General features: G+C 44.7%; 2 protein-coding genes across 2 annotated transcripts; one reads left to right on the top strand and one right to left on the bottom strand.

The window, feature by feature from the left end:
* The first annotated feature begins 455 nt into the window (after window positions 1-455).
* On the top strand, window positions 456-8252 carry memo1 (mediator of cell motility 1). The gene is made up of 9 exons (XM_056292073.1): window positions 456-925; window positions 3061-3142; window positions 3247-3315; window positions 3492-3604; window positions 4201-4312; window positions 5893-6035; window positions 6206-6282; window positions 6473-6577; window positions 7870-8252. The coding sequence occupies exons 1-9, from the start codon at window positions 865-867 to the stop codon at window positions 7999-8001; spliced, it is 894 nt and encodes a 297-aa protein (XP_056148048.1). The 5' UTR covers window positions 456-864; the 3' UTR covers window positions 8002-8252.
* Window positions 8253-18890: 10638 nt separating this feature from the next.
* On the bottom strand, window positions 18891-23970 carry mkks (MKKS centrosomal shuttling protein). Its single transcript, XM_056292316.1, has 4 exons — window positions 22986-23970; window positions 22626-22807; window positions 19968-20078; window positions 18891-19345 (listed from the first exon to the last, which is right to left on the bottom strand). Exons 1-4 carry the CDS (start codon window positions 23968-23970, stop codon window positions 18917-18919), a joined length of 1707 nt encoding a protein of 568 aa, XP_056148291.1. The 3' UTR covers window positions 18891-18916.
* Window positions 23971-25110: the final 1140 nt, after the last annotated feature.

Here is a 25110-nt window from a genome sequence, read left to right as displayed (position 1 = left end):
ATATGAGGCATGAAACCGTTAACAGGATATTCGACACAAGACATAAACAAGCATAAAACAACGGCCCGCTTGTACCGATCTGCCATTGTCTACATAAAATGATCAAATTGCATTTTGTTTAATATTAAGTGGCATTTTCCTTTTACTTTGGAACCGAAGCTAAACGACACGCCTTTGCATCCGACACGACGCGTTTCTTGCACCCTAAATATATAGGGCGAGCACGCCGCTCGCGAAGGCGCTCGCTCCAGCGGCGAGTTTGCCTCGGTTGTAAACGAACCCCCCCTCCCCGGTTCGGTGCCCGCCACGCCCACCAAACATATCGTCCAATCACGTCACACCTACTGACCGAAATACCAATCCACACGCTCGTACGTAAATGTGCCAATACTTCGAGGCCCGCCCCTTTACCTGCTTCTACAACCGCGGCACCAATCAGGGCTCAGTCACAGACTTGTGACACTTCTGGAGCTTGTTAGTGCTTCTCCGGCAGCCCAGTGCAGACTCAGCCGATCAGCCGCCGCTCGTCCGATTCCCGATAACGTCGAGAACGTTTAGTTGGGTCGTAGTCCCGAACTGTCGAATCTCTCACCTGGACGGCTCCGCTCGTTGTTTCCCTTGGCTGACTTGGTGTTGCCGGTAGCAGCGCAACAAGCGAGCCGACCCGCTAGCCGCCTAGCTTAGCTCTCTTACTCGTCTACCTACCCTTTGTCTCTCTACTAAAACAAGCAAGTTGACAAGCAGACCTTGTTTTGTTTTTTTCCCTAATTTGTTTCAAAGGCGCTTTTTTTATTATTTTTATTATTCTATCTCGTCACCTGACAAAGAGTCAAGTGAACCAAGATAGGCGGCTCGGGAACCAAGATGTCGAACCGAGTGGTGTGCAGAGAAGCAAGTCACGCCGGCAGCTGGTACTCTGCTTCGGGTAACTGTCAACAGAGAACCGGCCGCCTTAGCTAGTAGCATCTTGCTAAATCTGCATGACACCTTCTTCTTCTTTTGGCTTTCCACTTTTGTCCTTGTCATATATTTAGTAACGCGTTTTTACATAGGGTATATAACTGCCTTGACGTTTGAGTCGTCTTAAGCCGATTTAAGCCCGCTGGGAGTGCGATCCTGCTAATGGAGCCTAGCTTAGCTCCGGGTTAACGTTGGTTGACCGGCTTCAGGTCGGTGGGTTGAAGCTTATTCGGCACTATGTCCAGAGAGGGTCGGTGCAAACACTCAAAACAATAGGCGTCTGTAATTTGCCCCCTTTTTTTTTGCCTTTTTCTGCCGAGATACGTACCACAGAGTCATTTTTAGCCCGGCTAACGTTACTGAACTTCCAGGCCGTCCCAGCTAAGCTAGCTGGTTGGATTAGTTAACATTTCTCCAGACAGCCTGCTAGTAGCCTTCAACTCGACGTGTAAACTGCTAGATACACTAGTCCTGCTGGCCACTTGACTCGTCACCTCGTTGAAGTGCTGAATGCTGAATTCTTCCTGTGTTTGAACAAAGGGCTGGGCAGGGCAGTAAATTGAAGGTTCATGTTGCATCGACCACCCCTCCCCATTTTACTAGCTAGCTATTTTTTTCCCCATTTATTAAGACCCGAAAGTTTGCCATTATATCCCTCCTAAGTAAGTCCTCTGAATGTTAACCCTCTCCCTTCAACCCGTCGTAAACCCACACAATTGAATATTTTATTGTATTGTTTCATTGTAAAAAAAAAAATTTGATGACATAGCTGTAGACAACAGCCTTGGACTCACCATTGCCCATAAAATTGGTGTATGCTTTATGTGACAAGACAACATTTTTTGTGTGATGTAAGGCTCATTATTGACTCATGTGACAGGATTGCTGTCAGGTTCTCCATAGCTCCTTAGATTACAATGTAGTTCTCCATAGATTACAACACAGTCCTCCACAGATCGAGATCACAGCTCCAGGCTGGAACTGAAAGTTTTGAATGTTTCCCTCAGGGGTCACGCATTCAAGAATTTGATGAGTGCAACATATGTGCATTTTAAGAAGGTGCTTAGTTTCCCTTTGATTTGCATTGCTCAATCATAACAGTCTGAATACAGGTTGAACACAGTTTAATAATCTAGGACAAGTTTGGAAATCGCCAATGACAAAAAAATGGTCCTGGATGAAATCCCTACATTGATGTGACAATATCCACATTTCTTGCCATCTTGTAATCTGCCAACATTACTTGGAACTTGTTTTGCGGTATGGTGTGCAGGCCCAGATGCTAATATGTCCAAGTACTTTTGTCCATAGATGCATCACATAGGCAAAAAAGGATAAATATTATCACTCTTACTGATCAGATCACTGACCCCCACCCACATGCACAAAGATGACATAGGATTTGACAATGGAGGTTGATGTATGGCTGGCTGGGCAATAGGCAATATTGGTAAAATTAAAAAAAATGTATTACTATTTTTTTTACCTAATACCTCAATTGATAATATGATATTTTGGTGATGAGTGGTGTTGTTTTTGCCAGAGAGTTACACATGTTGAGAAATTATTAGTAATGTGGATATGATGACCAAGCAGGGACAGGCATTCATTGCTCATTTCACTCAGCTTAAGTCAAATAAGTTCAGAAAATGGCATAGCTTCACTGTAATGCAGCCTTTAAAACCAGAGAATAACATTTAAGTTATATTATGATACCCAAAATCCAAGATAATACCTAGTCTCATCACAATATCGATATATTGCCCAGCTCTTGGTTGGTTGTAGTATTTAATGTTAAAAAGATCTGTGTTCACTGAGGGTTATATGACATAGTTTCTGTTCGTTGTCATTTCTAAATGCTGTCTGACTGTTTTCCTGGACATACTCTAAAAGGACCCTTGATGAAGCTATTAATCTTCTCTTACCTTGTAAACAGAAGGTCTAATTGCACATTGTGTCCTACAATTACAGTTATTTGCTAATGGTCTGCTATTAACTAAAGATGTTGATGTTTTAGAGCAGTCTTTTGGATGGTTTATTTTGATTTACGCAAAGACAATCAACAAAGGCTGATGGTACGCTTTTGTTCTGCTTTTCCAGGACCCCAGCTGAATGCACAATTAGAAGGCTGGCTGTCTCAAGCACAATCCACTATTAGACCTGCCAGAGCCATAATAGCGCCGTAAGCCCTCATTTTAAAATGGCAGAAAGGAAATTATCATTCAGACATGTTTATTGATTGATGTATTGCCATCCCCTTTTAATTTGACATGTGTTTGTTCTTAGGCATGCTGGATATACCTATTGTGGTGCTTGTGCAGCACATGCCTACAAGCAAGTTGACCCCTCTGTAACGTAAGTCACCGAGTGCTCCATTTATTCCTTCAGCTTGAGTAGAACTGCTTTTAAGATGATTTTAAATTTGCCCATAATGTGTTTATTTACGTCAGCTTAGATTGGAGCCTACAACATTGATGTTGAGCGTTTGCCTGACAAAGTGAGTGAAACAAAGTCCTGTTATCCTCCCGCAGTCGTAGGGTATTCATCCTTGGACCCTCACACCATGTGCCCCTCTCCCGGTGTGCCCTCTCACCTGCAGAGGTCTATAGAACACCTCTCTATGACCTGAGGATCGATCAAAAGGGTATTCACTGTTTTTGAATTGATATGTGTAATTTCCCCCCAGTCTAGCTACATTCTTTGGCGGTAGTTCACTTATTTCTTCTGTTTTACCCTGCCTTGAGGTTCACAAGGGCTGAAAGATTTTGTCATCGAGTACACAGAACAATGCATGTAAAGCATTGGAAGAGTAAAGAGAACAGCAACTTGGATTTATCTAAAGTTTGTCTTAGTGCTGCGAAGTCGGGTTTTGCAGTGTCTTGCTTAATATCAGTAAACAAATTTTTGTCATTCTCGATTAATGTTGAATTGTGGGGAAAGAAGCTCAAGCATTTATGGTACAGAAGGCAATCACGCTCTTCCTTTAGACCCTTAGAGCGTGTTATTACAGATGCTTTACATGCTTTAAACGGGGTGAGTTGCTTTAAGGCATCCTAGAGACCTACTGCACATCTCCCTCGGTCCAGGGAAAAGGATTCGCAGCTATGAGGTTTTAGTGCTGTTCAGCACTTATCAAGATGGCCACTTTAAAGCAGTGTTTGCCAGAAAAGAAATGACTTCATCAGGGAAAAAGAACATGTAATATGCACAAACTGACCCAATGTCATGTCTTTTTTGTAGTTTATGCTGACCTCTGGAAAACTGGGATGTTTGAGCGCATGAGTTTGCAGACAGATGAAGATGAGCACAGTATTGAAATGCACTTGCCTTATACTGCTAAAGCCATGGAGAGGTAAGACCTGAGCACAGCATTATTGAACAGTGACGCCAATGCTACAAAAGGGGCTTTCACAACAAGCGTGACAGTGCAAGCTTGTCAAAAGAGCATGCAAAATAGACAAGGTTTTCAAAAGACCAAAACAAGGAGTACTGAAATTGCGCTTTGATTTACAAAACTGGTCACTGCAAGGAATGTTTTTATGTAAGACCAGCAACATCCATTTCATTTTTAATAACATTTAACTTATGTTTACATTGTAGAGGCAATAAAATAGATATATCTTTGTTATAGTTTGCTAACCTGCATTTTTCAAAAAAACATCATACGCCCACTTTACTGGAAATATGCTTCCAAGTGATGGCTTTTCCCCCAGTGTGTCTCTAATTTCAGTGTTTTGACATAAAGTTTGAGAAATTCAGTGATTGCTAAAGTCAGATGTTCCTCAGTTATTCCTCCCATTTCTGCCGTTGATGTCTCTGTCTCCTTGTTTCTAGTAGACATGTGATATCACATCACAGCACTCAGTGCAAAAGTTCAGTGAGGTTGAAATTTAGGTGCAAGTCTGCCGAGCTCGGCACCGTACCTACTCCTTAGGTTTGCTTGCACAGCACAAATTCAAATTTGTTTATGTGCACCACGACGTATTGAAAGTAATGGGTTTGATGGCACGGGGGGGGAATTTATGGATTTGGTATGAAAGTGCCACAAGCAAGTAGTCCGCAAAAATCAGAATGAGAATAAAAGATAAAAAGGTAATTGAGACTTAAAGGTAGAACGAGTAGGATTTTCCTAAAAATCAGTGTTTATACTCATACAAAAATAATCCCTCTCAATCATCACTTATGACCCACTAGACATGTGTGGCGGTATCTATATTGGCAGAGACCCTGTCCTCTGCCTGTGTTTTTTCTTATTTTGCTGTGTATGGGATGTTTCTGGGCGTTAACCTTTGGGCAGCGGGACTCTAAAAACGTAACGACCAGGTGCCAGATGGAGATCGTAAATGCGCATCCAAGAGGGAGCTACAACAATGGCGGACACAGCACCGAAAAGAGTCAAATATAGTGAGGCGAAACGCCAAGCGGACAAAGCTCGTTCCAAAACAAGAGTGAATCTGGGGTTGGCTTTCACCCACTGGTGGGTGAGCAGTGCAGGAGAAGATGGGAATGAAGAGCGACACGGAGTTGGCCTGTACACTGGGATGTGTTCTGGCATCTGCGGTCAGGGGATGTGCTCCTCTGGTGACGTTGAGCCAGGGGGAGGAGGGGCCAACTTTGAATGTTGTGTTTACAAACTGCAACCGGCGAATCCTACCCGTTCTACCTTTAATTCATGGTTTTTGCATTAGCTTTCTATACTCAACCCAGAGCCCATTGGTACAGTCATGTTGAATGTTGACATGCATAATTGATATAGCCTTCTGTTTAGTTGGCATGATATAAAAAGCCATTTCCAGGCAGAATCAAGTAATGTGAAGAGGACTGAGTAAAGCAAATCCAGGTGTCCACATCTATACTGTTTCCACCAAAATGACTTTATTCCTACCAGCTTGTCTTTAATCCAGTAATCGCATTCTCTCCCCTTACTGGCAGCCATAAAGACGAGTTTAGTATTGTTCCCGTGCTGGTGGGCGCCCTGAGCGAGTCCAAGGAACAAGAGTATGGGAAGCTGCTCAGCAAGTACCTTGCAGACCCCTCTAACCTCTTCATCATTTCATCCGACTTCTGCCACTGGGGTTTGTATTAAGACAATCACTTGAGTACAGAGAAGCATTTATTTTCTGGAAGTGGTCTTGCTCTGAAGATATGATGGCCTCTGTGCTCTCTGGATACTCTCATCCTCAGGGCCTAAAATGTCGTGACGCTGTATCCAGTGATGTAATGTCACTCTTTTTTTTTTTGGAAGGTCAGCGGTTCCGTTACACGTACTATGATGAATCACAAGGCGAGATCTACAGATCTATCGAGCACCTTGATAAAATGGTGAAGTCATTACCGCATATCACTGAACCGATATGTTTGTTTTTTTTTATATTGCATGGAAATGTAGAGTTGCAGTTATAAGAAAATACTCTTGGTCTTTGATTACTCTTTACTGCAATACACAGCTGTAAGAGTGACCCAGCATGCTTAAAGTTTGATCACTGCGGCCTGTTTTTCTCTGTCCGTAAAGGGGATGGGCATCATAGAACAGCTGGATCCCATGTCCTTTACCAACTACTTGAAGAAATATCACAACACCATTTGTGGGCGTCACCCCATTGGAGTGCTGCTAAACGTGAGTACCGCGATCCACAACAGTACAGTAAATAAAATGTGTATATTTCATTCAGTGTTGTATAGAAGGGTTGATAGTGGTGAAGTTAGAAGCAAGGGTCAGATAAATGCCAGAATTATTGAGAGTAGGGTTAGGTACCGAACTTGATACTTTATTTTTTGGGGGAGGGGGATCCCCCCCCCCTTTTTCACCCCAATTGTATCTGGCCAATTACCCCACTCTTCCGAGCCATCCTGGTCGCTGCTCCACCCCCTCTGCCGATCCGGGGAGAGCTGCGGACTGCCACATGTGTCCTCTGATACATGTGGAGTCGCCAGCTGCTTCTTTCCACCTGACAGTGAGGAGGTTTGCCAGGGGGACGTAGCGCGTGGGAGGATCACGCTATTCCCCCCAGTCCCCCCGCCCCTAACAGGTGCCTCGACCGACCAGAGGAGGCACTAGTGCAGTGACCAGGACACATGCCCACATATGGCTTCCCACCTGCAGACACAGCCAATTGTGTCTGTAGGGATGCCCGACCAAGCCGGAGGTAGCATGGGGACTTGATCCGGCGATCCCCATGTTGGTAGGCAACGGAATAGACCGCCATGCCATCCGGACGAATGTGAATGAAAATAAATATTGATAAGAATCCTTATGAGCCTTTCAAAAAATCCCTCCTAGTTTACCGCTTTGTTGCAAGTGCACATCTGGGTGAGAGAGTATACGTTAGAGAGAAAGAGAGTGAGACTACATTACCCCTTTCCTAAACCTACAGCTTGTTCAAGTCCAACACCATCAAGGCAAAGGCAAGCTGAAAATTGTTCATTTGTTTTTTTTTAATCTACTACCACCCCCTCCCCATTTTTTCCCCAACCGCACTACAGTAACTAACCTCGCTGTTACGACTCCAAGATCAGGATATATCCTCTGAGATACACAAAACGCTATGCGCTGGTGACTGTGACAGGCTGGAGGTTGTAGGGACTGGTTTGGGAGGGGAGAGGGAGGTAGGGAGGGTTTTATTTTGTGAGGTGTTACAACAAAATGTTCCAAATAAATAACAAAATAGACAACAATGTTGAAATTGAGAAGTTTAGACTTATTTATTTTACAACGGAAATTACATTTTTTGTTATTACAGAGTGAGTTAAGTACTGAAAAAAGGTACCGTTGGGTACCGGTAGGTACCAGTATCAGTTCAAATGTGAATGGTACCCAACCCTAATAGAGCCCCTCTGTCCTTTACTGCATGAGGGTAAATGTGTGGTATACCTTTAATGCTTGAATGAGATTATATCTGTGTTTTGCAGGCTGTGGCTGAGCTGAGGAAGAATGGCTTAGAAATGAACTTCTCTTTCCTGAACTATGCCCAGTCGAGTGAGTGCAGGAACTGGCAGGACAGCTCCGTGAGCTATGCTGCTGGGGCACTCATCGTTCATTGAGGTCAACTTTTGCAGGGGCCACTGCAGCACCGCCCGCCCGCCCCACCTTTACTATCTATTGCCATAACCTGCCCCAGACACTCTCCCCTAAACGCACCCGTAATCTGCAGGAAGGACCTAGTCACTAAAGCCAATAGTCTCCTTTCTTTCTCTCCCTGAGCTCTCCTGCCTTTCTCCACCTTCCTCCCAGTTTGAAGTGTCTCAGAGTTATTTGGTTGAAACATTTGCTTGAAGTGCAGTTTTGAGATTGTGGAGGAGTGAATAGTTCAAGGGGATAGGAGTGCTTTCTATATATATATATTTTCTTCTTTTTTTTGGCTGAGAGCAAGCATCGGGGGGGGGGGGGTCTTGTGTGGGATCTTGTAAGGACCGTAGCTGTCCTTTTAGTCCCTTTTGTTTTCCTGAGAGAAATACTAAGATGGATTTAAATCGTAATAATGTAATCCTTACATTTGCACACCTTGCGATTTGTGCTGATGTCACATGCCTCAGAAAAGGAACGATAATACCGCGGCTCGAAAAAGGAAATCCAGAATATTCAAATGTTGCCAGGTGAAAATGAGTGTTTCGACTGACTGCTTCGAGTTATACGCTAATTTAACTTTGAGGATAGCATCATAGGTTAGCCACAACCACTGTTCTTTAAAATATGCCTACTGTCGTAGTTGCTAACAAAGGGCTGCACCCAACAAGGTTCATTAACTCCCTGCAGTACAATACCAAAAACATTTGTTATAACTCCTGTGTTAGTCTATTGATTATTATTTTTTTTCATATTTTTTTCCCTATTTTATCCTTTTTTTGTAGTTTTATTAAACTAGTTGTTATAAAAGCAGTGTGGCGGTACCTTTGAACAAAAGCAGTGTTGTCATTTACTCAGTTTAGTTTGCCTACTGACCCCTACGACTTGTTTTAGTAGCATCAAATCGGTGGGCTCAGACTACGCCTGCTGGTTTAGCAGAACTGTAGTTTGTGCTGGTTTATACAGTTAACCCTTTTGACACGTCCCGTGTTTGTTTATGCTGCTACCTTTAATCTGTGAAGCCGTTTGACGTAGTTGTGAACAGAAACACATTTTAGCAAAAGATTGTGGGTCACAATTACTCCGGGGGATTTCATCCAAAAACGTTTTTCTGTTCGAAATGTTTTCAGGATCAGTTTCGTGTCAGTACTCGTCCTTTTTAATTTGGAATGACCCGATGACCATAAAGGCGAAGTAAAAATTATTGGCTCCATTTTGTGGCGGCTTTTAACCATATCGTTAGAATTGTTATGGCCTACAGCCCTGTTTTTTTTTTTTTAACAGACCTTAATTTGAGGGTGCCAAAAGTAGTCTGGCAAATGAATATTTTTCCCTAATTAAGACCAATAATTTCTACTTAGTAAAATTGTTACTGTGCAGTGAATTCCAGAGGTCTTTATCTCGCTGTGAAGTTCGCCTTCCATCCGTGCTGCATTAAATCAGCACATTCGGTTGTTTTTCCATCGCTCTTCGGGGCAACCCAGTCTCCCCGGCATCGCATTCATATTCAACCTATTCAGTTCCCACTAATACAGACATATACTCGTGTACATCTGGCCTCACCAGATGACATGTCAGTTTACCAAATCACATTTTGTCCCATTTACACAACGCATTCTAACATGTCGATTGCAACTTTTAAAACAGTGGATTCTAACACGTGGATGAAGTTGAGGGGCTTGGTGGTTAGATGTGTTTGGTGTCGAGTTCGAAATGATTAAGTTTACACGCGGGTTTGGCGTTGGTTAGGGTCAGAGTAAGAAGGATGGTCACCGAGTGTTATAATCCATTTTGGACTAAACCGGGGTTCAAAGGTGACGTGTCGGCAGTCCGTGTATTCTGGGAACTGTTTGACACCGAGCGTCCTGTCTGTGAAACTGGCATAATCACCCTGTCACCATGCAGCTCAAACGTCAACCCACAAGACTCTTGTTTTGTTCTTGCCACTGAATGTTGAAGAAGTTGAGAGTGCGACAGTAGCGATATAGAGGGAAGCAGGACTGCACGGCTTGCCTGGACACCGTTCGGGGATCCTTGTGTATCTTGGATCAGAATCTGTTAAAAAAAAAAAATCTGGTCTTGGAATGTCAGTCAAGATTGGCAATAATTAATGAAAACAGAAGTTGTAATAAAAAAGTTAAGAAATTGTTTCATTGTGATATAAGAGGTGTTTGCCTGTATTTGTCTTGTGCCTGAGGCCCCCCCCCCCCACCCACCATTTATGTTTGGAAACTGCAAAAAAAAAATATGCATGAATGAAGTTGGGAACATAAGCTGATTCAAGGTAGCAGTATAAACGCAGCCCTCTCGTAGACTCGCTTAAATAGCCAATATGCAATACAACCTGTTCGCCCTCTTGTCTTTAACCCTCATCCGTTTATCAGCGACAGACGCGCGCGCTGTTCAGTCAAGCATTGGTACTCATGGAGGTGATGGCGGCCATCTTGTCCCCCCCCCCCGGTCTTCTTCTTCTTCTTCGGCCCACGCAGGGGAAACCTTCGGTAGCAGGGTTCGAGCTTAACACCACGAGAGTTTCACATTTAACCTTCAGGTTTTAACCGAAAGAGCGCAGAGCTGACGGGCGTCCCCTGACTCGCTCTTTCAGTGACGTCACAACAAGGGAAACTAGTAAAGCATGACACACTGTTGCTATTGTGCCTTGGATCACTGTTGCACATTGACATTGTAACCGTCTTTCGACTTTGAAGTCTTCTTTTTTTTTTGAGTGTTTATCTTGAGTTTCCTTCTCTTTCTTTCCATGTTATCTTTTCTTTTTTGTCTTTTTTTTTTTGCCGAGTGGCCAACGTCTCCCGCCGGCGCGCCGCTCCAGGAGCGCGCAACCCGTCTCTATATGTTGGTCTAAAATGGCGCCAACTGTTATCTGCTCGCTGCAGCGGCGGAGGGGTTCGCCGTCCCCCTCCGCCTCGCTGCCATCCCGGCGAGGGACAAAAGGCTGAACCTCAACACTGTTCCTTTCTCTGTTCACGGTCCTTCTGTTCACCTGTTAGAAATGTGTTTTGTTTGTTTTGGGGTTTTTGTTTTTTTTTTTGTATTATTTTTCTTGCATAGAGAATGGAAGTTGACACGTCACAAATCTCCGAAATAAACTACTTAAAGACTCCCTCACAGGGTTTTTTTTTTAATTTAATTTAATTTTTTTTTTAAATCTCAGGTTTCCACTGACGAAGCATCCCAGGATGCTCTCCGGTTACGGCCTAGGATTCATGTTACAAACAAGTAAAATCTACTGAAAATAACGTCTTCTCTGTTGTCTTATTTTTTAAGGAGTCGCAGTCCCCACGGTAATACATTGCTCTCCCCTCCATCTTCGAGCCAGTCGCATTCAATTACTTGCTTTGTTCCTTCTGAAATGGGCAGTGTAGCCCCTTATTATCTTGCCCGGTGCGGGATTCGTTACGAGGTGTGCTGCACCACAAGGCGACATCGCTAACCGCTCGGCTAAAGGGTCAGACCTGCTAGCTGGGGGCTAACGTGTATAATTAGTAGTTTACAGTCGTCACCCTCTTCCGGAAGCGCGCCCTCGCGCTTTGTTCTTCCCGCGCTCCGAAGAGACTTCTGAGGATCTGCACACTTCCGGGTCCCACCAATGTAACCGGTTATTTTCTTGCCCGGTGCGGGATTCGATACGGCGTGTGCTGCACCACAAGGCGACGTCACTAACCGCTCGGCTAAAGGGTCAGACCCGTTAGCTACGGGCTAACGTGTCTTATTAGTAGTTTACAGTAACTTTTTTTTCTTCTTCTTCTTCTTCTGGGGCGTCCGGGTGGCATAGCGGTCTATTCCGTTACCTACCAACACAGGGATCGCTGGTTCGAATCCCAGTGTTGCCTTCGGCTTGATCGAGCGTCCCCTACAGACAATGTCGGCGGGTGGGAAGCCGGATGTGGGTATGTGTCCTGGTCGCTGCACTACTGCTTACTTCCTCTGGTCGGTCGGGGGCGCCTGTTCGGGGGGGGGAGGAGAAACTGGGGGGTAGCGTGATCCTCCCACGTGCTACGTCCCCCTGGCGAAACTCACCCCTGTCAGGTGAAAAGAAGCGGCTGGCGACTCCACGTGTATGGGAGGAGGCACGTGGTAGTCCGCAGCCCTCCCCGCCGGGTCGGCAGAGGGGGTGGAGCAGCGACCGGGACGGCTCGGAAGAGTGGGGTAATTGGCCGGATACAGTTTGGGAGAAAAAGGACGGAGGGAAAAAAATAGATCCTGTAACGTGCACGGATAAGAAGACACGCTGGCCGCTGGCTGGCGGCTCTGACGCTCTAGTCGAGCGGTTAGCGATGTCTCCTGCGGTGCGGGCGATGCGGGTTCGCGTCCCGGCCGCGGCAGTTCCTGTGCTTGCGTCGTCCCCCGAATTCGCTGCAATACGTTTTTTAAAGTGCAGAACTTTGCAAATGGAGCAAAGTGTTATCTTAGGCAGCCTTCTGTCCGTTCGGGCTGATTTTTTGGCCAACGGGTTTGGCGATATTTCACAGTGGAGATTAGCACATTTTGGAGGCATGCATCTCGGCTGATAACGAGTGGACTGTAATTTGGGAGATAACAAATAGCACGTGCCCAGTGTTCATTTGTAATGTTTTAATAGCGAAACTGCTGGCAGGGAGAATCCGGTGAAGTGATTGAGGAATTATATAAAACCAGTGCTCTTGCATGTATAGTTCCCCTTCCGGTTCCATTCGGATGAGTTGATGTGAAATACGCACTTTCCTTTGATTTCCCGGACTCATTCAGCCTCGGTAGTAGGCCGGTCTGCTGTGCTGGTCCAGAGGGGTCCCCATCCCTCCAGCCTGAGCTGAGAACATGGCGGCTTCCTCTGTAACCCCTGCATGGAGGGCCTACTTTATCCATTCAGACCCCAGGTCACAAGAGAGTGGTTCATACATGTGAACGTGGCAGGATGTGGACCAGTTTCTGCTATCACAAGAAAATAAAAGATAATCCACCGGATAAATGTGAAGCCACGTGCTAGTTAGCGGGACTCACTGTCCTCAGACCTGTGAGGAAAGCACAACCCAATGCAGTGTGATAAGTGATGTACAGACACGTGCGTTCCAACAGAAGTGAGATATATTTTCTTAAACCAATGCATGTCATTTTATGTTTTGGCTCAGTGTATGTTGGGTAATCAATTTCTAAAATCTACGTACAGGGGGAAAATTAAAAAACAAAACATTCAAATATCTTTTTTTTCCGCCTTTATGCTTGTTGGACTGCATCTTAAACACTCTCCTTTGCGGTTCTTGGTGATGACGATGCTGCCATTCCCTATGATAGACCCTATTTTTATTTTCATTCTCTTTGCCCTTTTGTGTTTTTGTCCTAACCATTTACAAAAACACATTATATATATATATATATATATATATATATATATATATATACACACACATACATACACACACACACACACATATACATACATACATATATACATACATATATATATATATATATATATATATATATACACACTCATATATTTTCGGAATGTGTGTGTGGTTTGTGTGGTGTTAGTGTGTGTGTTAGTTAGTGTAGATAGCGGGACCGAAAACTAAAGCACTTATGATCCTAATTTTTTTTGGAGGTGGTAGGTATTGATTGTCTCAGAGAGTAAGGGAAAAATCCCAGAAAATTAAAATTATGCATAATTATGCATTTTTCTAAAAATGGCTAAAAACCACTTTTCTCAGCATTTCAGATGATTCTGAGCATTTGGGGGAGGGAGTTGGAGTGGGGGGGGGTTTAGGGGCAGGGGGGAGGCGGTTAGCTGGCAGGATGAGGAGGAGGGAGATTTAGATGGGTGGATAACCAAACCGCTACATTGTAGCGGGGTTCTTCTAGTAAATTATATATAGTGACAGCCGATGATTGCTTATGGCATGAAACAGGCTTGTACTGTCAAAGAATTTACTTGACTCACTGGATTATATATATATAACTATATATATATAACTATATATATATATATATATAGTTATATATAGTTATATATAGTTGTGTCTTGGTGTCTGTGTGGACTTGGCAGTTTTTAAATGAACTTTGATAAGACAACGGGAGAAGGACCCTTACGTGTTTGGGGTGCCATGTTACTAAGGCCATCTGAGTGTTGTGTTTAAAACCTCTTCGGCCTGCAGCTTCCAGTTCAGATGGAGTAGCAGGAATCAGGAACAACTTATTGTCACTTCTTTCATGTACTTGCGTGCACAAAGGAAACAACATTTATTTCCCCCCAGCCCACAGCGGTGCAACACAAAAAGACAAAAATCACATCCATGTGATTTTTTTGTATGTTTTTGGTGGTGTCACCAAAAACATATAGAAACAGAGAGAACAAAGCAAAAACCACAGTTAACAACACAGTCCACTCAGTGCAACACAGTCCAAAAACTCCACTGTCCAGAGAACGAACGCCAGCCAGGAGGACTGTCGGAACTGCCGGTCTGCATGGGCTAGCAGTTAGCCTAGCCTGCCCCGCTTCCACGTCCTGTCAGGCCGCCCTCGGTGTGCCCTCTTCGGGCGCAGCTCTGGGCAGGGTCATGCTCCTTAGGCCCACCGGATCAGCAGACCAGGCTTCCTCAGCCGATCCAACGCCAGCTCTCCCAGCCACACACCCTCGACACACCTCCCCGCACTCCACACGACGACACAGAGGCGGACAACAACACTGCACAGTCGACGCTAGGCGAGACCACCAGACCGCCTCGGTGTTTCCTCTTGGGCGCAGCTCCGGGCAGGGCCGTGGTCCCTGGGCCCACAGGATGCAACAGACCAAGCTCTCTCAGCCGATCCAACACCAGCTCTCCCAGCCTTTAAACGAAGAAAAAAATCGATGATCAAAATAAAAACTTCACATGACGACACAAACTTAGACGTAGACGTGAACAAAGACACTGCATAGTCGGTACTGGGTGAGGCCCCTGCAAACGTGAGTTTGCACCGCCAAAAATAAACATCTTCCCTGCGTGAGGCTCGAACTCACGACTTTCAGATTATGAGACTGACACGCTGCCTACTGTGCACTGCCACCCAGGGGGGAGGCATCAGCAGATACAAGTCTACAGATACAGGTCTATTGATACACGTTTACATATACAGGTCTACTGTTGCAGGTCTAAAGATACAGGCCTACAGATACAGGCCTACAGATACAAGTGTACGAATACAGGTTAATGGATGCAAGTCTACGCATACAGCTCTACGGATTCAGGTCTACGGATGCAGGTCTAAGGGGAATATCTTTGGGGACCTTTTGAAGAGAGGAAATGACGGTCCATGTTATATGCAGCAGTAACTCCATCCATAATACACCTTTTCTATGACATCATTGGGAGATAATCCTTTGGTCGGCTCCTTCATGTGTGAATCAATGATGGAGAAGGTCAGAGACAAAATGGGACATCAAAGCCGATCCCACAGTCTCCGGTGTCCACTACTAAGGCCCAGATGGTCCACAGGAGAAAGCATGGTCACCGAGGCCATCAGCAGTCTCCACTGCCTGGTGCCTCTGCCGGTGCCCAGCCTGTTACTGTTCCTGAGCGGTCGGCAGTAGGGAGTTGTTCCTCATCCAATGCAAGGGTCTAAAGACAGGATGTTGTGTTGCTGTAAAGCCCCTTGAGGTAAATGAGTGATATTGGGCTATACAAACAAAACTGACTTGACTGCAATTATAACTTCCTTTTTTTACTGGCCCATTTAAGTTGCAGCAGTAAAATTTCCCACGAGCTCCTTCCCAAGGTCTGGCTCCAGGAGGGGGGCCCCGGTTTCCCTTTTCCGGGTGAGGTGCTGTAGCTCTGCCGGTGAACGAATTTTATCAGATGTATGAAAGAAAGAATACATATCAAATATTAATTTATTTAATTTTATGGTAGCTGGTATGTCTCTGTCAGAATTTAAAAAAATAATAATTTTTTTTTAGGTAACAACCTGTGCTGTTTAAATCCAAATGTCTTGTTGGATTGTTGAGACAGATACACGTGTCTCTCTAAATTGACCAGTCACAGGGGATCTCAGCTGCGGGACGCCCATAACGCTGTAATTCAGTCTTCCTCCATCAACAATACAGACTGGACTCCTGAATATAGTGGCTCCTCCCTCTGTCTTTCTACCTTTTTCTTTTTCCTCTGTTGTCCCATTAATTTGTTGATAAAACTGTAAACTACTAATAGCCCCTAGCTCACGGGTCTGACTCTTTAACCGAGCGGTTAGTGATGTCGCCTTGTGGTGCAATACACTCCATATCGAATCCCGCACGGGGCAAGAAAATAACCGGTTACATTGGTGGCAGCGGTGGGATTCGAACCCACGCCTCCGAAGAGACTTCTGAGGATCTGCACACTTCCGGATCCCACCGCTGGCACCAATGTAACTGATTATTTTCTTGCCTGGTGCGGGATTCGATACGACGTGTACTGCACCACAAGGCGACATCACTAACCGCTCGGCTAAAGGGTCAGACTCGTTAGCTAGGGGCTAAGACCCTTTAGCTAGGGGCTAACGGGTCTTATTAGTAGTTACACAACCATATTTAACTCGTTATCAACTCCCTACTCTCCAGCTGCAACACGGTTAGCACGTAATTTTAGTGCATTGATTTCTTACCTCGTTTTATGTTCCGTTTGTTTTAATTTCACGTTCTGAGCGTTCACCGCTATAAAGAATCACACTTTCCAGAACTCGGAACCGAACGTCGTCGTTATTGTCTGCCGTTACCGGCCACAGCCACACCGCCATTATGCTCACTGGTCGTCTCACCCCCCAACGAAAAACAACGAACCAATCAGTAACCAGCACGCCAGCCCGCCCCTCTCTGATCCACCAACCACAGGCACGCACACTGACCGACGTAACATGCACTCCCTTGATTGGCAGAGAGCAGAGGGACGATTAGAACTCCCCACATGTTTTCATTTTTCAGTCTTTTTTAGGTGAGACACTCCGGGACTTTTACTTATAAGTGAATGTCCTTTAAGCCCTCGCCAAACGAGTTCACACGGTGCTGGTTGAGCCGCCAGGTAAATCTGTATTTCGCAGTGAACCGGAGTTCTAGTTTGTGCAGGCTCCGGTTATCGCTAGTTTGTAAAACGGTTCTTCCGTGTGACGAAAGCGTTCGCGTGCCTCTGATTGGCTGGCCATCAGGGCTTTCTGCCAGAAAGCTTCCCGGCTTGGAAGCGATGGCGGAAAACCCAAAGAAGCGTCCAACAGGTTTATGATGCGCCAGAGGAAAAAAAAAAAAAACTTGACGTTCAGAGGAAGGATTAAAGTAACTAAAAAGAAAAGAAAAGAAAAAAGAAAGCGATCGACGACGAGAATAAACAGACCATTGGCATAACTTTTCCTCGTTGGAGAGCGCTGAAAGAAAAGTAATTACTCTCACTGCCACAAGGGGGAGACAAAACGTCCGCACCGCATGTTTAAGCCTTTAAGGGTTTTAAATCTCACCCACATCATTTTGGTCTCTTCTGTATTTTTTTTCACCGTGAAAACTGAGTAAAACCTATAATTAGAAAACCACAGTCAACGTTTGGCAAGTTACCTTTCTGTCTGGACGATGATCGTCCCTGCCAGTTCAAAGAGAAGATATCATTGGAAATATGACAATGCAAAACATGACTCACAAATGCAAGACTAAGTGCAAAGCTTGGAAGTGAGTGTGCTATACAGATGTGTTAGAAATTGAGCATGCACAGCAATATGAAACAAATTAGTTTGCACTTAATATAATTTCCTCGTGTATGTAATAATTGTTTCCATGCGATCCACATTTTGACTTAACAAAGTCAAGACTACGCTACTGAATGCGAAGAAGGGAACTTATTTGTTACACAAAGTAATATGAGGCTGTGCTGTAGTCAAGACCATCTTTGTTGAATCCAAGACCAGGACTAGTTGAGCTCGAGTCAAGACCGAGTCCAAACGAGACTGAAGCCAAATTAACATCGAGATAGGAAAACAAATCAAGTCCTCTTTAAGACCAAGCCTTAAATCAAATTCAACTGGCTCCAGTCCAAATTTGCCAATCCTCTGATGGAGTTATTTGAGGGTCAGCTAAGCTAAACCCTTCAGCTGCACTTAGAGCAATAACATTTTCAGCATGGGTATTTTATACCCATGCTAAATGAAGTCACTTCAAGAGCATCAGTGTTCTCTTGTCCTATAGGATAGGCTTGTGCTTGTGTGCAAAGACAAAGTTATAGTTCTTCTTGGCAAGGCTCAGCGTTTAAACTGATTTTCACCCGGATTTTACGTTTCCACGGATCCAAAAGCTGTTCCTGTTCGTGTGAGGTTATGTAACAGTGTCCTCTTGTGGCGAAATTCGGCATGCTTGGATGGCTTTGAAAAATAAAAACCCAAAACGCTGAGCCTTGTCAGTTGGTTATATCAAATCTTGAGGGGAGGGGGGCATGCATGTGGATGTATTTGGTAATTGGCAGGTTTGAATTAATTGAACCAATACCCATTTTTTTCCAACCATTTTTGCCTTAATCAAATCCACCAAATACTTTTTTTGTAGAAGGATTTACTGATTTACTTGAGTACAAGGAAGTACTGGTGACAGCTGTGTATCCAAAAGAAAAGAAAATATGAAAAAATATAATTTGAAGAACTGCAGCAGGAGTTGGTCAAGACCAATGGTCAAGACTTAGACAAGTCCAAGTACAAACACCGGGAAGACCGAGACAAGTTTGACACAATTAAAAAAAAAATGCATCAAGACCAGATTCAATAACTCCAGCCCTGATAAGCGGGCAATAGAATAACATGATAAAAAAAACTGATCAATAAACAATTGAATATTCAACATCTTCAGCATGAATCATTCAACAGCATTTATTTCTTCATATGGTTATCATAAAACAAATTGTACACTGAATAAAAATGCTAATTCACATCCTGAATTATAAATCTAACATTCAGCACAAGATTAGCAGTTTCCACAGCAATTTGCAATGCATTGAGCTTCGCTGTGAAAGAGTCTAGCACACGTGGCTGCAAGTTAGTATTCCTAGAAAGGGGTGCAGGAGAGAACTCTGAGTACTTAGTGTTCAGATAGGTCCATTCTTTATCAGGCCTTTTCTCCACTAGTCCACAGCCACACGAGCCCATGACCTGCTCCCACTGTGCTTGAGTCACATCTGCAGGGATTGTCCAGTGGTGACCGTGGGTCAAATCGATAAGGGAGTTTCCTCCGTTGTGCTCCAGCGATTGGGCTACGGAGTCCAGCGAGCAGCAGAATGCTTCCATCCCAAGAAGGTACTCTCTCTCTGAGCACCCTAGCATCAATGCTGCCTCCGCCACCTTATTGATTCCCTACGTAGGTTGAAGAAATATGACAAAATCAGGACATGATAGGATGACATTGCTATGACTATGGAAAAAAAAACAAAAAACTATCTTATGGGAGTTAATAAAGTGCAGTAATAAAACCTGTTAACAGTTCTACTTGCTTACTAAAGTCAGAAAATGTGTGAAATCTTTTGGATTCCCCCCCTTTTTTTCTCCCCAATTATACTTGGCCAATTACACCACTCTTCCGAGCTGTCCCGGTCACTCCTCCACCCTCTCTGCCAATCTGGGGAGGGCTGCCGACTACCACATGCCTCCTCCGAAACATGTGGAGTCGCCAGCCGCTTCTTTTCCCCCGGACAGCTAGGAGTTTCACCAGGGGGACGTAGCGCGTGGGAGGATCACGCTATTCCTCCCAGTTCCCCCTTCCCCCTGAACAGGTGCCCTGACCGACCAGAGGAGGCGCTAGTGCAGCGACCAGGACACATACCCACATCCGGCTTCCCACCCGCAGACACGGCCAATTGCATCTGTAGGGACGCCCGACCAAGCCGGAGGTAACATGGGGATACGGACCGGCGATCCCCGTAAAACCAATTAACGTGAGAACTGTGTTCCTGTCTCAAGACCTCACTGTGGATCTGACCTGGTTTCTGATGTGAGCAGCTAGATGGGTTTCAGTGCATCCTCCTCCAAGGAGGGCAGATGGCTCCCTCAGGGTGAGCCTCAACACATGCTCTGCCTTCTGACACACCACCTGAAACAGCCCGGCAGACAGAATTTAAACCAACCACTCATTAATTACATTTGGTTCCCATTAATTGACATTTCTGTTAGATGTTTGTGTAATGTGAAAGCAGTTTTAAGTGTCTGTCATTTTAAAAAAGCCATTATGAAATGTTACATTTGAAGTCCCTTGTGGCGCTAGTAGTACATAGATCTATTTTGTATGGGTCATCCCAGGTGGCAGGGTACCCATAACTCTAGCACTGTTAACACCATTATCTGCTCAAAGAAAGTTGAATCAGTTCATCTGGATACAATGTTTCTTCACAGAAACGTGTCATCACTCATCTAGACTGCAGGTATCCCCACCCTTATAAACAATACAGTGGCATCACAACTGAAACCAACAATCAGTTTCATGTGCAAATTGCCATGACCATTAACTCGACTCGAGTTACAATGGCCATGTGTACTGTTCACAGAGGACTGGGGAATACCTCTTCACATAGATGGCCCCTTTGACTCCCCGTTCAAGCCAGCGTTCCTCCCTATCAAGGATGTGTGCATCCTCATCCTTGAAAGAGTGGCCACTGGCCTGTAGATGGGTGTAGACTGCAGAGTCCTGGCCTGACGTGTTAGTTCTTGTGTGTTGTGCCATCCTTTTGGCCAGCATCTGTTTCATTTTCCCGATGTACAAGTCACGGCAATCCTCCCAGCACTTGATACTGCCCGGAGACAAACAGAGCAGCATGTTTTGGGTGTGAAAGCAACTGGGATGCAGTGTTTGGAAAATACGTGTCTCAACTTTTCCGACACTCCTGCCACATATGGAATCACCACTGATTCTGTGATTCACACTTAAGACAGCTGTTGTCCTTCTCTCTTCGACTGGCTGGTACACTGTTTGGGCGTATTCCTGGCTTTGACAAATGCCCAGTTAGGATACCCACACTTAACCAGGGCCTGTTTAATGTGGGATTTCTCCCCTTCCCCAGCTGCTGTGTTGGTGGGGATGTTATCAGCTTGGTGGTACAGCGTCCTGATGACTCCTAGTTTGTTCTTGAGTGGATGATGAGAGTCAAACATTAAGTACTGATCAGTATGTGTTGGTTTATGGTAAACATCAACAATCAAATATCCCCCATCACCAATTGCAATTTCACAGTCTAAGAAGGCTAACCTGTCATTTTTCACATCCTCCCTGGTGAACTTGATGTGGCGTCAACAGAGTTAATTAATGTAGTAGGTGAAATGTGGTACGTCCTGAGATTTAATTTTAACCCAGGTGTCGTCCACAAATCTGAACCAATGGCTAGGTGGTGACCCTGGAAAGGACATCAGAGCCCTCCTTTCCACTTCCTCCATGTACAAGTTGGCCACTACAGGTGAGACTGGGGAACCCATAGCACACCCATGCCACTGCCTATAGTATTTCCCCTGTAGGTGAAGTATGTGGACTGAAGACACAGCCTCAGGAGCAGACACACTTGGTCAGTGTTAAGGGGTCGTCCAATTGCTAAGGGTGGCGTCATTTTGTAATTTCATACGGACTCAATCCACTGCTTCATCAACAGGAACGCACGTGACAAGAGACTTAAGAGACCATTGTTTCATCCCCCTCCATAATGATGTCCCTCAACTTATCCACAAAATCCATAGTGTTCTGAGTGTGATGTTCAGTACTGCCTACCAACAGGTTAAGAATAGATGCCAGAAACGTAAGAGATGTTATAGGTCACTGAGTTAATCATATAAACAATAGGCTGTAATGGCACATCCTGTTTATGTATCTTAGGTAAACCATACAGACTAAGTGTAGCTTCCCCTGGATATAATCTGTGGTACAAAAGTCTGTCAAAGCATTGTCCTGTTCTAATAGCTTCAGACGATCCATCACATTTTTCTGATAACCACTGCCTGGGTCTCGTTTCAGGGGCTCATAAGTCATAAGTATTTATGTCGCTAAGTAACTTCATAACTTTTTCGTGATAGCCCGTCGCCATTTTACAATGCTGTGATTGCAAACATTCCCAAATCCTCTGTGAATAGTACACATATACTACAAATATACTACAAATAGTAGTAGTAGTAGTAGTCTGTGAATAGTACACATGGCCATTGTAACTCTAGTTAATGGTCACGGCAATTTGCAAATGATCGTTGGTTTTTGTTGTTATGCAACTGTATTGTTTATAAGGGTGGGGACACCTGCAGTCAGTTTAGACTGAAGAGGTCACTTAGATGAGTGATGAAACACTTCTCTCAATAAACGTTGTGTCCAGATGAACTGATTCAATTTACTTTGATTTTCTTACCTGGATTATTGAGCCTGCATATAGACATTCTTTGCTCAGTGAATTATTTAGGACTAGATATTTTATCTTTATTCGACAGAGTACACTACTAATGTACTCTATCTAATAAAGTATCTAATGTACCCAATTAAGGATGTCAGAGAGGGGATGATATATGGCAATGGGTCATGAGTCAGTTTTGAAACAGTGATGTGCATAGTATATAATTAATATGCTTAAGCCTGCTGAGCCACTCACATGGTCCTGGCTCAGCTTTATCTTACCTTCAGCTCACTTAACATTGTCTCATTCCTATGGCAGAGGATCATAGTACAGATCACCGTGTTTTCAGGAGGATGTAGATGCATCATCCTTTTAAATCCAAAGTGCCTAATACTGAGGCTGTTCACCTGCCCATAGGCCTCAGGTGGGATTATGGTCTGTAATGTGGCCACAGGTTTCACCCCTGGGACACAAGGGAAGATAAAAACAAAACAGAACTGTAGACAGTCTATGATAACCAACAATACAATGCAGTAGACGATACACATCATTTAATATGGAGAATTGCAGAAATGCCACAGTCCAGTGAAAGCATTTAGCGCAAACTGCACATACAATTTCAAATATCCAAACAGGCTGACCTGTCAGCTGAATAAGAGGCTCTACGAGAGTGCCACCAAGTCTTTCTATCACCATGACGCCATGCTGCCTCAGGTAATGCTGCAGAACTGGGTGGATGACCTTCTGGCACACAAAGAGCTTCACCTCATCTTTTACTGCCTGGCTCCCGAGCTCCAGGAGCTGATCCAGCATCTGGGACTCTGTGTCTACATGTGCGTTTACTTCCAGACTCCCATCTCCCAATTCAAATAGGTCCCCAGAGAGTGACGCAGTATACAAAACCATTTTCAGTGGTGCAGACGAATCATTTTCTATGATACCAGGGTAAAGAATTTCAGGTATTTCTACCAGCAACCCCGGAAATACCGAGGAGTCCTTTACAGGAAGACCCTCGACGGATACAGTCACTACCCTGCCAAGGCTGACTCTTCCTGGACCCTCGCAAGGAACAGTCATCACAAAAGCTTGCACGGCCAGTCTGCTGATGTGCATTGCTTCTAGCTCTGTTAGCACGCAGGCTGGCTTGCTGCAGATAACACTTCGAGACAATCCAATAAGATTCTGGCTCCCACAGAAGTCGAGCTTTAGTTTACACCCACAATCCTCTTGATGAAGGTAGCCGGTGCACGTCGACAGCAAATGCTGGTTCACACGTATGGCTGTACTTTGACAGAGGCCAGATTTGTTTGCCCGGTCAATTAGAGCCAAGCAAAAAATGGCAACAAACAAACCACAGTCACTGAAGCGAGAGACGTGGCCGAGAACAGAAGCTGTGATGATCTTCATCAAAGGGTGAGACGAGGAAGCAGACTGAAGCAGAACCGAAGAGGTTGAGGTAGTTATAACGTGTCCCCCTATGTTGTTGTGAACTTGCTTGAGTCTACCTGCGGGGCCGAAGCAAGATTCTAAAAGCTGCCTCAGACATTTAAGCTTCCGACGAAAGTCGGAATCGTCGAGAGGCAAATCCACGCACACGGGCGGCGATTTCTTGGCCAGTCGAGACATTAATGCAATATTTTTTTGCCTCTGGTGAGGGCGAAGTGAACAAACTTACGGGTGACGTCCCGCTAAAGACGCCTATATAACGTTATAAAGGCAGTACTTCCGGGTTCGACTGCCCGCTCTAGCTAAATAAAACGGTCGATAACGTTTTGAAGGCCATTGCGCTGCCTGATCTAAATAAAATATTTTTTTCGATATAATTGCCTTGTATTAAATTTAAATACGTACACCCCTATAATATATTTGAACAAAATGCACTTTGACGATAAACACTAAGAACTAATTTTATTCTGGCCGAGATTTAATCGGAGATTATAACAGGCGCCATATGTATTTAAATCGTTTCCATGGGAGCCGTCACGGCATTTAAGGTCCCACCGGGTCCTGGAGAAGAGCTCGCGATATGCCGTTTTTTTCGCGAGTCTTTGGGAACCGGCTTCGCTGGTCTGTAACTCGGAACGGCCACACGTTGTGGATGCGCTGCGTTATTTTATGGGCAATATTAGTTTTGCAAGGCGCATTCTTCGATGACAATATTACGAGAAGCTCAGTACAAAAAAAAGAAATTTCCTCAGTGGGCGGGTCGGTGACGTCACGTTCCAAACCTCGTTGGGTTTGCTCGAGGCGCGATTTTCAAAACAAATGGCGGCGGGGAATTTGGGGGGTTTTGTGCAGGGTTAGATCGCCAGGTGGAACTAAGCCATATTTGAATGGCTACGGTTCAGTAGACCGCAATATTCATATCCGCACACTTGTGTCTGTTGTTGCAGCTGCGCTCTCGCTATCGTGCGAATTGCTCTTGACAGTGAAGCCCAAACCGGTTTGTGGGCGAGATCCGAAAAAGTCTCCTGAACAGAGTCGACTTTAGTTGCCGTTTCGCCGAGTCGTATCGAGTGTAACGAACTTTACATGGCAGTTTAAACGACGTTCCCCTGGTAACGAAACACTGGCGGTGCAACATAGTGTCAGATTTGGGATGTCCGATGACGTGTGACCGGTCGACTTTGCGAAAGAAACGTAGACTGCCAACGTGTGACGCTTGATTCGTGCACGTAAATCCAGATTACCCAGATTGACAGAATCTGAGATTAAAAATCCCGTAGAATGCCTCCTCTCAAATTTTGCATTAAGGTGAGTGAAAAC

The sequence above is a fragment of the Lampris incognitus genome, chromosome 13, assembly GCF_029633865.1.
Source record: "Lampris incognitus isolate fLamInc1 chromosome 13, fLamInc1.hap2, whole genome shotgun sequence".
Lineage (NCBI taxonomy): Eukaryota > Metazoa > Chordata > Actinopteri > Lampriformes > Lampridae > Lampris > Lampris incognitus.
Note: the sequence above shows the minus strand (reverse complement) of the source record. Positions and strands in the feature narration are given on the sequence as shown.

Excerpts from the sequence above, each read along its gene's own strand:
- memo1 (XM_056292073.1), top strand. The coding sequence starts at position 865 with ATGTCGAACCGAGTGGTGTGCAGAGAAGCAAGTCACGCCGGCAGCTGG. Across the intron at positions 926-3,060 it reads CAGCTGGTACTCTGCTTCGG|GACCCCAGCTGAATGCACAA; the intron begins GTAACTGTCAAC and ends CTGCTTTTCCAG. Across the intron at positions 3,143-3,246 it reads GCCAGAGCCATAATAGCGCC|GCATGCTGGATATACCTATT; the intron begins GTAAGCCCTCAT and ends GTTTGTTCTTAG.
- mkks (XM_056292316.1), bottom strand. The coding sequence starts at position 23,970 with ATGTCTCGACTGGCCAAGAAATCGCCGCCCGTGTGCGTGGATTTGCCT. Across the intron at positions 22,808-22,985 it reads GCCTCTTATTCAGCTGACAG|GGGTGAAACCTGTGGCCACA; the intron begins GTCAGCCTGTTT and ends CTTGTGTCCCAG. Across the intron at positions 20,079-22,625 it reads CAATGTTAAGTGAGCTGAAG|GTGGTGTGTCAGAAGGCAGA; the intron begins GTAAGATAAAGC and ends GGGCTGTTTCAG.